Source organism: Leopardus geoffroyi, chromosome B2, assembly GCF_018350155.1.
Source record: "Leopardus geoffroyi isolate Oge1 chromosome B2, O.geoffroyi_Oge1_pat1.0, whole genome shotgun sequence".
Taxonomy (NCBI): Eukaryota; Metazoa; Chordata; class Mammalia; order Carnivora; family Felidae; genus Leopardus; species Leopardus geoffroyi.
In genome coordinates this window covers 58,507,709-58,524,231 of record NC_059332.1, presented here as the reverse complement: position 1 = coordinate 58,524,231, position 16,523 = coordinate 58,507,709, and the positions used below count along the sequence as shown (strand labels likewise).

Sequence of the window (16,523 nt, the reverse complement as noted above, 5' to 3'; positions counted from 1 at the left end):
GAGTAATATTCTATTCTCTCGCACGCGCGCTCTCTCTCTCCCTCTCTCTTCTCTCATATATATATATATATATATATATATATATATATATATATATAAACACACATCCATCAGTCGATGGATATTTGTACTTTTTCCATAGTTTGCTTATTATTGATAATTCTACTATAAACATCAGGGTGCATGTGCCCCTTGGAATCAGTATTTTTGTATTCTTTGGCTAAATACCTAGTAGAGCAACTGTTAGGTCATAGGGCAGTGCTATTTTTAACTTTTTGAGGAACCTCCATACTGTTTTCCAGAGTGGCTGCACCAGTTTGTATTTCTATCAACAGTGTAAGAGGGTTCTCCTCTTCTACACCCTTACTAATATTTTGTGTTTCCTGTGTTGTTAATTTTAGCCATTTTGACTGCTGCGAGTTGGCATCTCATCATGGTTTTGATTTGTATTTCCTTGATGATGAGTGATGTTGAGCATCTTCTCATGTGCCCGTTAGCCATCTGGCTGACTTCTTTGAAAAAAATGTCTGTTTGTGTTTTATGCCCATTTCTTAACTGGATTATTTACTTTTGGGGTGTTAAGTTTGGTAAGTTCTTTATAGATTTTGGATACTAACCCTTTATCCGATATGTCATTTTCAAATATCTTCTCCTATTCTACAGGCTGCCATTTAGTTTTGTTGATTGTTTCCTTCACTGTGCAAAAGCTTTTTATCTTGATAGTCCAAATAGTTCATTTTTGTTTTTGTTTCCTTTGCCACTGGAGACATGTCTAGTAAGAAGATGCTCCAGGGGTGCCTGGGTGGCTCAGTTGGTTAAGCGTCCGACTTCAGCTCAGGTCACGATCTCACGGTCAGGGAGTTCGAGCCCCGCATCGGGCTCTGGGCTGATGGCTCAGAGCCTGGAGTCTGCTTCCGATTCTGTGTCTCCCTCTCTCTCTGCCCCTCCCCCGTTCATGCTCTGTCTTTCTCTGTCTCAAAAATAAATAAACGTTAAAAAAAATTAAAAAAAAAAAAAAGAAGATGCTCCAGCTGAGGTGAAAGAGGTTGCTGTCTGTGTTCTCCCCCAGCATTTTGATGGCTTCCTGTCTCACATTTAGGTCTTTCATCCATTTTGAGTTTATTTTTGTGTATGGTGTAAGAAAGTAGTACATGCTCATTCTTCTGCATGTTGCTGTCCAGTTTTCACAACACCATTTGTTGAAGAGACTCCCCCCCCCCCCTCCCGCCCACCCGGCGCCATTGGATATTCTTTCCTGCTTTGTCAAAGATGAGTTGACCATATAGTTTTGGGTCCATTTCTGAGTTCTCTATTCTGTTCCATTGATATATATGTCTGTTTTTGTGCCACTACCATATTGTCTTGTTGACAACAGCTTTGTAATATAGCTTGAAGTCCAGAATCAGGATGCTTCCAGCTTTGCTTTGCTTTTTTAAGGATGGCTTTGGCTATTTGGGGTCTTTTGCAGTTCCAAATTTAATATTGTTTGTTCTAGCTCTGTGAAAAATTCTGGTGATATTTTGATAGGGATTGCATTAAATGTGAAGATAGCTTTGGATAGTATAGACATTTTAACAATATTTGTTCTTCTTATCCATGAGCATGAAATGTTTTTCCATTTCTTTGTGTCCTATTCAATTTCTTTCATAAGTCTTCTATAGTTTTTAACACATAGATCTTTTACCTCTTTGGTTAGGTTTATCCCGAGGTATGTTATATTTTTTGGTATAATTGTAAAAGGGATCAATTCCTTGATTTGTTTTTTCTGCTATTTCATTATTGGTGTATAGAAATGCAACAGATTTTTGGACATTGATTTTATATCCAACTCTGCTGAATTCGTGTCTAATAATTTTTTTGGTGGAGTTTTTGGGTTTTCTACATAGAGTATCCTGTCATCTGCAAATAGTGAAAGTTTGATTTCTTTCTTGCTGGTTTATACGCCCTTTATTTCTTTTTCTTGTTTTATTGCTGAGGTTAAGACTTCTAGTTCTTTGTTAAATAACAGTGGTTAGAGTTGACATCCCTGTCTTGTTTTTGACTGTATAGGAAAAGCTCTGTTTTTCCCATTGATAATGATATTAGCTGTGGGTCTTTAGTATGTGAACTTTATGATGTTGAGTTATGTTTCCTCTATCCCTACTTTGTTGAGGGTTTTAAGTGTATTTTTGTGCAACTTCAGGGAAACTTTGGAAATGCATATATTTTAATGTTTTAAAACTTTTTCATAATTTAATGTGAAATTATGATCCTCTTTTTAGTTTTTTTTTACACCTTATAATTCTGTGATAGCTTTCATCATATGTAAATAGATAAATAGATATAAATACAAACATACATATATACCATATGGCTCGTGTGTACATAGTTCTTGAAATAAAATACATTTGAAATATTAAAATATGGAATGTTAAACAGCTCTAACACACCATCTCTCCAACATTACTCAGATAATTACTGTTTATTCACAGAAAAGTAGTACAAAACTTTATCTCTTTATGAGATGACCTTAATTTCTCTAGCAACATACATATATGTATCCATATACAGAGACAAATGCCAGAACATTTAAGACATCTGTTTAATGTAATATGGGAATGAAGGGTAGGAGGAAAAATCTGATTGTTGGAAGAAACTGTTCTTCCAGTGATGTGTCGTCATAACAGAGGTCTGGACACTGCTTCATAAGGAATAGGTTGAGAATGTTAGCAAGTTTCCCAAGGAAATGGGAAAATTTTGTGACAAAATAAAATGTATTTTCAAAGGCTTAGAACACGGATTTGAAAGCCCATGGGTTTCTGCTGTTAAGAGAATGTCATACAGTGATTGGAAGAATAAGAAAAAGGTATTTGTCATCACTATAATGATACTCTGGCAAAATGTTTGACACTTTGCATGTATTAAAAAATAATGGTGATTCAAGGTAATTTACTTTTTGCTCATAGAACTTTTGAAAAATCAAATGAGTTTCTTCGTAAAGTCATGTGTTCTTTAATTTTGGAAAGGTCCTGAAGAATCCAACTATTTCTTGAATATGTTATTTAGGATATTCCAGCACTAGAAATTTGGGACTTTAAATAAAACTTTAAAAAGATTTCATCAGAAAATTCTTCCATACCTGGGTATCTGAGTGGATCAGGATTTGGAATGGGGAATATTGTTTCCAGTGAAATCTAAAATTGTGCCTGCCAAGTGGCTTTTTTTTAATTGAAGTATAATTAACATACAGAGTTATATTAGTTTCAGGTGTATAATATAATGTTTCGAAAATTGTATACATTTCTCAGTGTTCATCAAGATAAGTGTACTTTAATTCTCTATATATTTCACCCATCCCCCTTTTCATCTCCCCTCTGGCAACGACCAATTTGTTCTCTGTATTTAAGCATTCATTTTTTTTGTTTATCTCTTTTTTGTTTATTCCTTTATTTTGTTTCTTAAGTTGTATATATGATGAAATTATGTGGTATTTGTTTCTGAATGACTTATTTCACTTAGCATTGTACCCTCTAAATCCATCCACTTTGTTGCAGATGGCAAGATCTCATTCTTTTTTTTTTATGGCTAAGTAATATTATTCTCTCTGTGTACACACACACACACACACACACACACACACACACCCTCATATTTTTTATCCATTCATTAAGGATGTTATATAGGCTGTTCCTATATCTGGCTATTGTAAATAATACTGTGATATCATAGGGGTGCATGTATGTATCTTTTCAAATCAGTATTTTTTATTTTCTTTGGGTAAATACCAGGTAGTGAATTTTTTAATTTAAATTTAGGCCAGATAGAGAGCTCCAATCACTGGTAGCCTAAAAATAATATCTATCTTGTATTGTGTTTTGGGGATTGACAAATGTATGTAAATGACCTTGCAACATGCCTTGTACATAGGTAGAAATTTTACCCATTGTTACTATATAATAGTATTTTGCGAGCTGGAATATAGCAGTTTATTATAAATATGCAAAGTTTCTGAATAATAATTCAGCATTTTGCCTTGATAAAATCATTCTGATCATAATAGAGTAATATAGACATAGTGGTACAGGTTATAATAGATTAAGATAAGTTTCATTGCCTAGGTTGGTTCTGGTTGTTTGCATATTATCTCTTAAAAATAATTCCCAGGGTAAGAGTCTGCTTTATTTTATGTTAAATGAATTATTCCTAAAAGCAGAATGTAGAAGAAAAAACTTTCTCTTAACATAAGATCACAGTGTAGTTTAAGTGTATTGAATTATTTTTCCCATTTTTTTCTTTATTTTTTGGGAAGTTATTTAACATACAAAATAGGTTGGGGCTCCATATGTGGCATTTGTAGCAGCTGCTTTTGTTGCTTTTATCCCATTGCATCTGTGCTGGGAAGTTTCTAAACACATTTACTATATCTCACTTCAACCTCTACTGTTATACCTTATACTTTTTTTTTTTTTTTTGGAAGCTGAGGGATCTTAGTGAGCATACACACCCATTAACCCCTCATAAATCAATCTAGACTATGAATATGTTAATACCATGGGGACAACCCTTGACTAATGGGCAGTACGAGTCAGTGGACAATTGCTCTGGTTCTCAATCATTCCAGAACACCTTCTATTGTGCCTTCTCCACAGATCTTCAGATGGTCCTCATTGAATGCATAGTTATATATTGCTATATAACAAGTTGCCCCCCCCCACTAAGTCCAGTGGCTTAGAACAGCAAGCATTTATTATCTCACCATTTCTGTGATTCAGGAATTTAAGAGTGGCTTATCAGGGTGATTCTAGCTCAGGATCTTTCATTAGGTTGCAGTCAAGTAATTAGCTGGGTGAGTCAGTCATATGAAGGACCTGTATGGGGCTAAAGGTCCTCTTCCAAGTACACTCATGTGATTGTTGACCAGAGAATTTACTTCTTCTCCATACGGCCTTTTTCATAGATACTTGAGTATCTTCATGACACAGCAGTTGGCTTGCCTGAGAGAACCAAAGAGAGAAGAATGAGGAAGCCACACTTTGACCAGATGCTGGCTACACCTTAGCAATGAATTATGAAGTAGAGCCTACACTCGATGAGACAAGAATTAGGATCTTTGCTTTGAAAAGGATGAACAGTTTTAAAACCACTACAGTGGGACTGAGCACCATTACATACAGTGGCAAAGAACTAAATAGTACATTCCTAGATGACTCTCTTACGTCCCTGTTTCATTTTCCCTACTTCTTCATTGTTGCTTATTTGCATCACTTCCCAAATAAGCAGCCTGTGTTTAAGTCCTTGTCTCAGTTTCTGCAGGTACAGCATCCTAAATCAAAACAACTTAGTAGTCTGAAACTTAAACTCTCAAGAGTCAAATATGAAGCAATGTTTAATTGAAAACTTATATGAAATAAAATAATTCCTTGTGAGTTTTGTGCATTCATAATCACTGAGAGAGTTGCAGTTATTGCTTCCTTTTATCTAAGTTATTTTGCTCTCCATATATATAATTTCAGCAGCTATTTAGACAATATTCTGATTTGTAAAGTGGTCTCACAAAACTTAGATTTTTGTTGTAATAATTGCCTTCAGGGAATATTCTCTTAATTTGTATGCATAATTAATAGTAAATGACGATAGAATTAATCAGGATAAAAGTAAAAATGTTAAAAATGGCCTTCAGGATTCATAATTTAGGAAATACTAATAAAAGTACTTATTTTTCATATTAATTAGGATTATACTTTATGCAATTTACTTAAGGCTACAATAAAATTAAGTTACACATTTACAAATACATATAATAATTCAGATTTCAGTCTATCACCATTTCTGCAACAAATCAATCACAGGAGTTTAAAATTCCTATGTTTTTAAATATTTAGAAGATACAGTATGCTCAAATGAATAGTACAGAAAATAAGTAACATAGCCCAATATCTTTTGAACAAATGATCAAGGCCATTGTGTTCAGGTCATTGGTTTTGCCTACTCACTAGGATATCCCCAACTTTTCAACGTGGTGTTCCTATTGTGTTTCCCAGGAATTAGGTTGTTTACTATATCAAAATATTGATATAAGCAAAAGGAGCAAAAAAAGTCAATGTGTGAATCCATAGTCATTCACATGAATATATTAAGCAAAAATATTTGGATTCCTAGATCTAATTCAGTTATATAACCATTTCAGTTCCAGTCTAATTACCTAATATATCATCCAGGACTAAGAAGGCATCAGAACACAATGATAAGAGAGATGTAAAATAATTTTATTTTGTTTTATTTTGCCTATGGCTATTCTCCAGAAGTGTGGTTATTTATATGAAAATAAGCCAACAATTCCAGAATGTGTGAATTTTTGACTAAGATATAAGTAAATACACAAAATTAAGCAGAGCATATGAATTCCTAATAACTAAGTGCAATCAGTTATGTAACCTGTAAAGGAAATATCTAACATTCAGAGGGATAGATACTACATATTTTGGTATATTCTATATATTTCATATTTTTAATTTTTTTAATGTTTTTTTTATAGAGACAGAGCACTAGTGAGGGAGGGGCAGAAAGAGAGGGAGACACAGAGTATGAAATAGGTTCCAGGCTCTGAGCTGTCAGCATAGAGCCTGACGTGGGGCTTGAACTCATGAGCTGGGAGATCATGATCTGAGCTGAAGTCAGACACTTAACCAACTGAGCCACCCAGGCACTCCATAATTTTGTATATTCTAAAGCAAATGGATTTATGTAAGGTTGTCACTAATTATTAGAGGGAAAAAGGTAGATCACAGAAAAGAACTGTGAGGATTCTGAAATTGTATGAAGTGATTTATTTGCATATTTGATAGTTTTTAGCTATTCTAACTTGAGAATTATTGGCTTCAGCAAGGTTCCAGATATTGAATAAATGATCAGCATCTGAGCATTTGTAGTTAATATTTTAATGTTGATGCTTTGCAAATGCAAAAAAAGATGCTAAAATATGGTTGCTTCCTTAATACTTATTAAACAACATCCTACTAAATTATGGTATTCAAATCTGGCAAATGGAATATTAGAGATCGTGACTATACTACTTTCTAAATTGGAAAGTAAATATTTTGAAGTAAAATAAGAGTTTAATAATGTAAGTTGAATTAAGTCTTATTAAAACTCAACTGTAACACATCTCAACTAAAAAGAAAAAGGTTTGAATAGAACTGTGTGGGAGGGAGGGAAATTCAGTTTTTAAATAATACTTATTATTTCTTACCCCATTGGATGATACCAGGCATTATTTTATTTGTTTTATATGTTTGCAGACTTTGTTATGTGCCTCAGAGTTTAACTTGCTTAATTCCCCAAGTGGTTATTTTGGTGTGGTGGAATCCATAGAGATCCCCACAATCAAGAACAATAACAGACATGGATTGTGTTTCACTCTGTTTAAGAGAGAAGAACAGGAACATAATGGGATAGAAATACCACAATGTTGATGTTAGTAAATGTGAAATAAAAATAGCCATATCAAAAGGACAGTATCTACAACTTCAGTGGGATCTGCAGGAAGAGCTTGTTCAAGAGGTAGTGACCAGCAGAGTGCTTATAGAAGAGTGGCCAGGCAAGGTTGTTAACAAAATAGCTACAAACCATACTTAATGATTCTATTTGCAACTTGTCTCCAACAGGTGATGAAGTAGTATTTCCCAATTTGAATCATCATTTGAGGGTAGCTCCTACCACTTGTTAATAGAAGTCCAAACTAACTTTTTTGCACCAAGTACTCAATGCAAGTATGATGTTGTGTCTCTATGAAAGTTTCTTTTGAGTTCTCATTAAAATAAATTTGCTTTCAGTGTTTTAAATTGCTATGCTTCATAATTAATTTGTGTTTTATGGCCTTTCCCCTAGTTTTGTAGATCAAGTCTTGCGTTAAAAACTCGATGTGACAGTTTTATAATTTAGTAGTTTCTTACTAGTGTTTTAAAAGACTTTTTTAGCAGTTAGGTTCACAACAAAATGCAGAGGAAGATACAGAAATTTCCCATATTTCCCATACACCTCCTGCCCCCACACATGCATGGTCTCCCCCATTATTAGCATCGCTCACCAGAATGGTAGATTTGTTATCAAGCATGAACCTACATTGACACATCATAATCACCCAAAACTATAGTTTACCATAGGGCTCACACCCAGCATTGTATATTCAATGGTTTAAATATATATGTGTGTGTCTGTGTGTGTGTGTGTATAATGGATATGTATATCCGTTATATGGATATACACTCAGCGTTGTATGTTCAATGGTTTAAATATATATATGACATATAAATATATTCAATATACATATGGATAATATATATTCAATATATATGGATATATATCCATATATCCATTATAATATGCAGAATATTTTCACTGCCCTAAAAATCCTCTGTACTCTGCCTGTTCATCCCTTCTCTCCCTCCCCATCACTGGCAACCAACTGATCCTTTTATTCTACTCATAGTTTTGCCTTTTCCAGAATGTCATATAGTTGAAATCTTACAATACATAGCCTTTTTGGATTAGCAATATGCATCTAAATTTCCTGCATGTCTTTTTATAGCTTTATACTCTTTTTTGCAGTACTGAATAATATCCCATTGCTGTAAATAGGCCTTTAATAATGTGATTAAGTGTGGGAAGAGGGGAAGCATTCCATAGTCCTATGACTAGGGTCGGTCTTTTGGTGAGTATGTCTCTGGACTGTGAACTTCACAAGTGTTTCTCAGATCACATAGGTGAGATGGAATGGCTAGAGTGGGATGGAGTTGGGTATTTCCCTTTCCCCACATGGAAGGCTAAAATTAATTGGAGTTTGGTATTTCCCTTCCCTAGGTGAGTTAGGGTCTGATAATACCCCAACAAGGTAGACTCTTGTTAGCTAGCTTCTCCTGAGGGCAGCCCTTATTAAGAACAATGTTCTGGGGGTGCCTGGTGGCTTAGTCATTTATGTGTCTGACTCGTGATTTCTGCTCAAATCATGATCTCATGGTTTCTGGGATCGAGCTGCGCATCAGGCTCTGTGCTGGGCATGGAGCCTGCTTGGGATTCCCTGTTTCCCTCTATCTGTGCCCCTCCCTTGCTCCTACTCTCTCTTTCTCTCAAAGATAAATAAATGAACATTTTAAAAAAAGCAGAATGTTCTGGTGTATTTCAATATGGTAACTTTCCCCCCTTCCCTTGTCAGAAGCAGGAGGAGGTTTTTCTCTGATATTTACTGTTGGAACGTGGTCAGGCTTCTGGGGGTAAATCTCACAATATTGTGGGACCTTCGTATGACTCAGTCCCTGCACAATTTTCTCTCTCAGACTTGTTCCACACCAAGCCTCTAGCAATGCATCAATTAAAGCTCAAGCTTTCTTCTCAGGCTCTGGTGCCCATCTCAATTTCCTTGTGTGAGTCCCTATGCCAGTAACCCAGGACTCCCTATATTCCCCTGTCTCTTCAGTGTTGGGATCAGTGGTTTGCCCCATTCCCTCCCTCTCTTGTGGACCAGGAATAGTTTAATTTTTCAGTCTGTTCAGCTTGTTATTTTTTAGGACAGAGGTGTATTATTAGTTCTTTAATACATCTTTTTGTATAAACAAACCAGGTACATCATTTCAATATGTCAGAAATCCCATTAAGATGTTCTGAGGTAAATAGATATATTTGAGATTAAATTACCTATAACAGCAATAAAAAGAGCTCAATTATTTGATATATTAAGCATTATTCTTAGTCATGGTATAAATATTTTTATAGAGTATAGGGCTAAAAACTGTTATGCATTTCTATATTTTAAAGATGGGTGGGGAGTGTGGGTGCCTCAGTTGGTTGAGCATCCAACTCTTGATTTTGGCTCAAGTTATAGTCCCAGAGTCATGGGATCAGGTCCCACACTGAGCCTGGAGCTTGCTTGAGATTCTCTTTCTCCCTCTGCCCTTCTTCCCCTCCCCCCTCTCCCATTCTCTCTCTAAAACAAAAAACAAAACAGTAAGAGGATGTATAGAATCTTTTCATTATTCAAGCTAAGAATATAAAGATGACACAACCTTGCAAAAAGAGTAAAAGTTTAATGATAAAAGTTTAAATTAAAATTATAAGCCATTTGCAGATTACAAGAAGAGGACTGTATTCAAGCCTGAAATCAACAAGTGGGGATCATGCCAGGAGAGCAAGCCTGGTTTAACATTCATAGACCAATCTATGTAATTAATTAATCATATTCACAAATAATTTAAAAAACATATAATCATATCAGTCATATTAGCATATCATGTATCATTTGACCATATGATATTAACAGATGAATAAGAAAAACCATAAATTATTATATTAGATGCACAGAAATCATCTGAGAAAAGTCAAAGTTCATTCATGATAATGGCTGTCAAAAAACTAAGAATTAGTAGGAACTTCCTTAGCCTAATAAAATATTTACAGATAGGACAAGAAGAAATTGATCTGTCTTTATTCACAGATGGTATAATTGTCTTTGTGGGATACTCCAAAGAATCTACTTTTTTTTTTTCAAAAACCACCCCTGGAACTAATAAGATGCTTTAACAAGTTTGCAAGATATAAGGTATACAAAAATCAATTGCTTTCTAGCAATGAACATTGGTATATTGGAAAGAAAGAAACAAAAAACAAATACCACTTACAAAACAACCATCCCAAAATAAAAGACTTATGTATAAATCTAACAAAATACCTGTAACATCTGTATGTGGAAAACTGCAAAACACTCATGAAATGAACATGATCTAATAAATTGAGATATATTTCTTATTCACAATCTAAGTAAGTGGAGAAATGTTTATTCACTTATTCTGAGAGAGAGAGAGAGCATGAGCTGGGGAGGGGCAAAGAGGGAGAGAGAATCTCAAGCAGGATCCACACTATCAATACAGAGCCCAATATAGGGCTTGAACCCATGAACCATGAGATCATGACCTGTGAAATCAGGAGTCGATGCTTAATTGACTGAGGCACCCAGGCACCCCAATGGAGAAATATTTCTTACTAATTAGAACACTCAATATTTTTAAGATGTCATTTCTTCCCAACTTGTTTTCTCCCCAACTTGATCTATAGATTAAAAACAATACCACTCAAATCTCAGCAAAGTTTATATACATAATAAGGCTTATTATATATACATATAGTTGTATATATTCTTCCTTAAGCTAGGAATGCATATACATATGATATATATATATATATATATATTTACATATATATATACACACACACATATATACATATACATATATATACACACATATATACATATACATATATATATATTAAATGAACCAAGTTTTTTTTAAATTTTATTTGCAAAAGGCAGTAGAAACATATATACAGGACATATGAAATTCCAATGCCATCAGTAGGACCCAACTCCTGCAGTTTACCAGTGTGGAATCTTCGCCAAAGGCTGGTCTGCAAACAGGCAGGCAAGCAGGATGAAAGCATTCCTTTGATTGCTAGAATTTCTCGCAATAATAATAATAATTAAGGGAACCTTCCTTTAGCTGGATACTGCATAAATAGGCAACACAGCTAATCAAAATGTAAACATATGGTTTTCTGACACCGGTATAGCAATTCAAAACTATTTGCAACCAGAATAATTTCTAAGTTATCCTACTATAGGGATTCTTGCACTTTGCTTCTCTGCTACATGATCCCTATGAATCTTCTCCCAGTCATCATCTTCTCGACCTTAATCAAATGTCTCAGGGTGTAATTTGTCTTTGGGGCATTCTTCAAAGTAACTGTGAACATATTTTCCCACAAACCACCCTGTGTATTCTTCAGGCATCTTGCATCCCAGGCCATTATATTGTACGTTGTAGTGGTGCTTTAACCAGTAGTAGAGGTAGTGGATATTGTAGTCACATTTCCAAGGGTATCTCTGAGCCACAAGAGTTGCAAAAAATACGAGTCTTCTAATACACCACAATCATAGTTTTGTAGACTTTTGTTTGATAATTCTAACTCTTCTAAATTTGTGAATCCTAAAAAAGCACCAGTATCTATGAATTCAATACCATTGCTGCTGAGGTTTAATTTTTTAGCTCATGAATACCTTCAAACTCCTTGGGTCAAAGCTGGTTGATTTCATTGTATGACAAGTCAAGTTTAACAATGTCTGGAGGGATGTTGTTTGGAACTTTCTTCCACTCTTTCTGTTTGCAGTCCAGCGTTTGTATGGGAAACATTAATTGTAGCAAAGAGAAGAGTCTACCTCGGGCTTGATGACTGGGGGTCTCCCTGACATTGGGGTTTCAGGTCTAATTGTTCCCTTTCTTCTTCATTTCATAACTGTTCAAGGTCTATCTGCAGCAGCTTTTGATTTTTAGATCTTGTGGGCTTTCACACTTGGTGTAGTTCCCCAAATCCGGGTTTCTTGGAATCTGCAACATTGAAATAAGCATTTCCATCTCATGAGTACATGCCACGGGTTGTCATATATATATATATGACAGATAGATAGATAGATAGATAGATAGATAGATAGATAGATAGATAGATAGATGAGTGATAGCAAGTTCCCCTCTAAAATTTAAAAATACCAAATCCATGACACCAAAGTAATGTGTGATCATGGGCTGATTAGTCATTGGTCCTTCGAGATGTCCCATTTGAGATATTAGTAGGATTGGAGTAAAGAATTGAAATGGCCCCAAAATAGGAATCAGATGCCAGGTAGAGTTCCAGTGTAGAAACCCCCATGTTGAGATGAGCCCGGGGCAAGAAGAGGTACATGTTCAAGCAAGGATTGCTGGTTTCTCCAGGCTAGGTGATAATATACATGTTCAAGCAACAATACACACACACACACACACAAATATATGTCTCATCTGTATGTCATATATATGACATATGTATGTCATATATATTTGTCTCATATGTATGTCATATATATGTCTCATATGTATGTCATTTATATGACATATATATAACATATATATCATATATATTTCATGTATATATGTCATATATATATATTTCACATTCCTACATTCCATTTTCAGAGATTAAACATTGAGAAACCTTGTTCACATGCATAACTATAGGGAAACAGAAGGAGGTTGTTTTTTTTTAAGTTTATTTATTTTGAGAACGAGGGGGAGAGGCAGAGGGAAACTCCCAAGCAGGTTCAGCACCAGCTCAGACCCCACATGGTAATGGAACTCACAGTGAGATCACCACATGAGCTGAAATCAAGAGTCAGCCAGATAACCAACTCAGCCACCCCAGCACCCCTAGAAGGAGTTTTATTATACCAATATCACTCACTTCTTTAAACGCCTTCCAACAAATCTGCCAAAAATCACACCTTTATCAGTAATCAAAGAACCTGTTTTAATGATCTTTCACCTAACAGACTGTTAGCTACTCCTTCAGTTTTCTCTCAAGATAATATATATGTGAAATATATATATATTATATATATGTGAAATTTATCACGTAGCCTAGAGAAACCAGCCATCCTTGCTTGAACGTTTACCTCTTCTCACTCCTGACCATCTCAACATGGGGGTTTCTATACTGGAACTAAATATTTATATATATATATATATATATATATATATATACATATACATATATATACATATATATATATGTATATGTATATATATATATACACACACACATACACACACATATATGTATATAAAACTGTATGTGTATATTACTGTACATAAAATAGATTTGCATACATATATAATAAAATAATGGTCTTACATTATTTTATTATATATATGTATGCAAATCTGTTTTATGTACACTAATTGGCTGTATCAAATAATCATACCAAAGCCTTCTACTGGTAATCTTCCTCAGATAGGTTCAAGTGAAATTCGGCATTTGTGTATTTCGTGGACTACCATACTTGAGACTTCGTTTCTGATTTTAGTTTTCAGGCCATGCACACAATTCAAAACATACACAAACTGGGTTAAGGCAATAGAAGTGGGCTGAAATAAAGCACGGGATTTGGAACAAGTAAACTGTGTATTTTGATTGCGTTAGAGCCACAATGTGACCAGGAAATGCTGTGCATGTCTCAGGGCTCTTTTACTGTAGTGTCAGGGGCTTCTGAACATCTACGGTGATTGCGTGGTGGGTGGACAAACAGTGTATATGACCTGCTGGATGCTTAGCTGAGGGCTCATTTCTTCTCTACCTCTCTTTTCTTGGATTCTTGTTTCAGTCTGTCATCACCAAGGCAGCCTGGATTGCATCTTCCGCCAGGATGGAACAGTGCAGCTTCACGAGGGGAAGGCAGAGCTCCTTGGCAATGTCTGTGTTCTTGATGGTCAGGGCTTCCTCCACCGTCTTCCCTTTTACCCATTCTGTGGCTAATGACCTGGAGGCAGTTGCAGAACCACAGCCAAATGTTTTAAACTTGGCATCCACAGTCATCCCTTTTTCATCTACTTGAATCTGTAATTCCATCCAGTCACCACATGCTGGAGCTCCCACCAATCCATATCCAACATTTTTTGATGTCTTGTCAAGGGAGCGCACATTCCTCGGATTTTCACAGTGATCAACAACTGTCTTGTGATAGAGCCGGGTGGGAACCGACAGCTGCCAAGCAGACAGATGCGGGCTTCAGAGCGGCAGGGCGGACCCTGCCCGCCTCAGAAGGCCGGCTCCAACCGCCGCCGTCTTGTGGGCTTGCGCCTGCACAGGCTAAGCAGAAGACAGTTGTGTTTTTTGTTTGTTTCTTTGTTCACGATTTTTGGTTTAAGTAAACACTTTTCCTGGTTCACACTGTTTCGTACGTAGGGACTGTTTGAAACTAGACACATTCTTAATTCCCCATGGACTATACATACCTTTATTACCCCAATTGCAAACAACTAAAAAACAAAATAATTTAAGCCTGTTGTCCTTGCCGGAAACAACATTTGTATGACATAGACTCCACACAAGAACTTCATGCTCATAGCTTCTCTGCCATTCAACAGAGTCCGTCTGTAGTCCCTCATGGTAATGTAGGGAAAATACCAACAAAGCACAACAGATGGGATGCAGAGAGGCATACACACGGACCTGAGGACCTCACACAGCAGTCATGAGCATGTGCTGAGGAGGACAGCCATTCCCACTGGCATGTTACGTTGCAGACCAAGGAAAGGACAGGCAGGCGATCAAATCAAATCCCTTGTTTTCAGGGAGCTATGTCTGTTGATGGTACTCGCTAGTGCATTCATATTATTCAGTCCTACAGTGGCTCCCATCAGCCCTTGCAGAGTCCCAAGAGAGGTCAGAGAATTCATGGCTGCACCAGCACTGGAGTTGGGGGTTGAAGCAGCCACTGGACTTACGAGGGCTCCTGGGGTGCTGCTCGTGGTGGACAAAGGGTTTGCTTGGTGGTGGTGGCTGAGGTCTGGGCCTTAGCCACTGCTGCTGCCATTGTCGCCAGGTTCTGTAACTGCAGGGCATTCATACCAGCCATCTGCTGAATGCCACTGAACGCACCCAGGTTGCTGGAGGAGGTGGCCTGCTGCAGAGGCGCCAGGTACTGTGGGGTGAGTCTGCCCAGACTTGTCAGGTTCCCCCAGTTGGCAGTGTTGACCTGTTGCATCTGCCGTGCCAGCTGCTGTTGGAGGCAATTTTGCTCTTTGTCCTTCTGAGTGTCTGCGAACTTGACTACGACGGGTGAGGAGCAGCCCTCCATGGTCTGAGACTGATGCATGGCTTTGATTGCATTCTGTGCCATTGCCCTTATAGAAAATGTGACAAACGCACAGCCTCGACTCAGCCTGTCGGGTCCCTGGACAATCTGGCATTCTTCTATCTGGCCAAATGGAGAAAACATCACTGATATCATTCTCATTACATTTCTTCGAAACCATTCCTACGAACAATTTTCGGTCTTCCATGGCGTCTGACTTTTCGCTATCTGCAGGTTTCAACTGAATGGGATGATATATCCCAGGTAAAGTTTTAATATTGTGCAGTGCAGTGCAGTTTTTCTTGTATAAAATGTTACCAAACAACAACCTTTACTCTGGGGAGGGTTCTGACTCCAGTCGGGGAGGACGTTGATCTGGTAGATGGCTCCGTAAGGCTCAAAAAGTTCTTCCAGCTTCTTTTCCAACCAGGACCGGGGATCTGTCCAACAAACTTCTTAATGGGATCTGGGTCTCGTTGGTCTGAGTGATCCAAAACACTTTTCATCTGTTGGCTGTGCTGTTAATTCTGTCAGGAATTAGCAGGCAGCCCTCAACCATCTTGTCAGGGAGAAAATCCAGCTTGAAGGCAGAAGTTATGTGCTCAGCGCGTGCTCTGCGCTCTGGTGCAGGATGGGGGGGTGGGGGGGAGGGGGCTTTTTTTTTTTTTGTAAATTATCCAAAATGATTTCTTTATTGAGTTTACATAACTACATAGACTTCACAGTTCTATGGCATATTTATATTTAGCTACAGTCACAAATACATTTTAACATTCACAATGATGAGCATCATCATCATCATTCCAATAAACAAAACTTATGTGTGAATAAAGAA

General features: G+C 36.7%; 1 protein-coding gene and 2 pseudogenes across 1 annotated transcript; all 3 read right to left on the bottom strand.

Moving 5' to 3' along the window:
- Positions 1-11,548: 11,548 nt before the first annotated feature.
- LOC123609906 lies at positions 11,549-12,461 on the bottom strand (annotated as a pseudogene).
- A 1,742-nt stretch (positions 12,462-14,203) lies between these two features.
- On the bottom strand, positions 14,204-14,999 carry LOC123609905 (iron-sulfur cluster assembly enzyme ISCU, mitochondrial-like). The gene is made up of 2 exons (XM_045500916.1): positions 14,907-14,999; positions 14,204-14,595 (listed from the first exon to the last, which is right to left on the bottom strand). Exons 1-2 carry the CDS (start codon positions 14,997-14,999, stop codon positions 14,212-14,214), a joined length of 477 nt encoding a protein of 158 aa, XP_045356872.1. The 3' UTR covers positions 14,204-14,211.
- Positions 15,000-15,161: 162 nt separating this feature from the next.
- Positions 15,162-16,280, bottom strand: LOC123609904 (annotated as a pseudogene).
- Between the last annotated feature and the right edge of the window lie 243 nt (positions 16,281-16,523).

Coding starts and splice junctions, on each gene's coding strand:
- LOC123609905 (XM_045500916.1), bottom strand. CDS start 14,999: ATGAGGGACTACAGACGGACTCTGTTGAATGGCAGAGAAGCTATGAGC. Junction 14,596..14,906: donor TCATACAAATGTTGTTTCCG/GCAAGGACAACA, acceptor TCTGCTTGGCAG/CTGTCGGTTCCCACCCGGCT.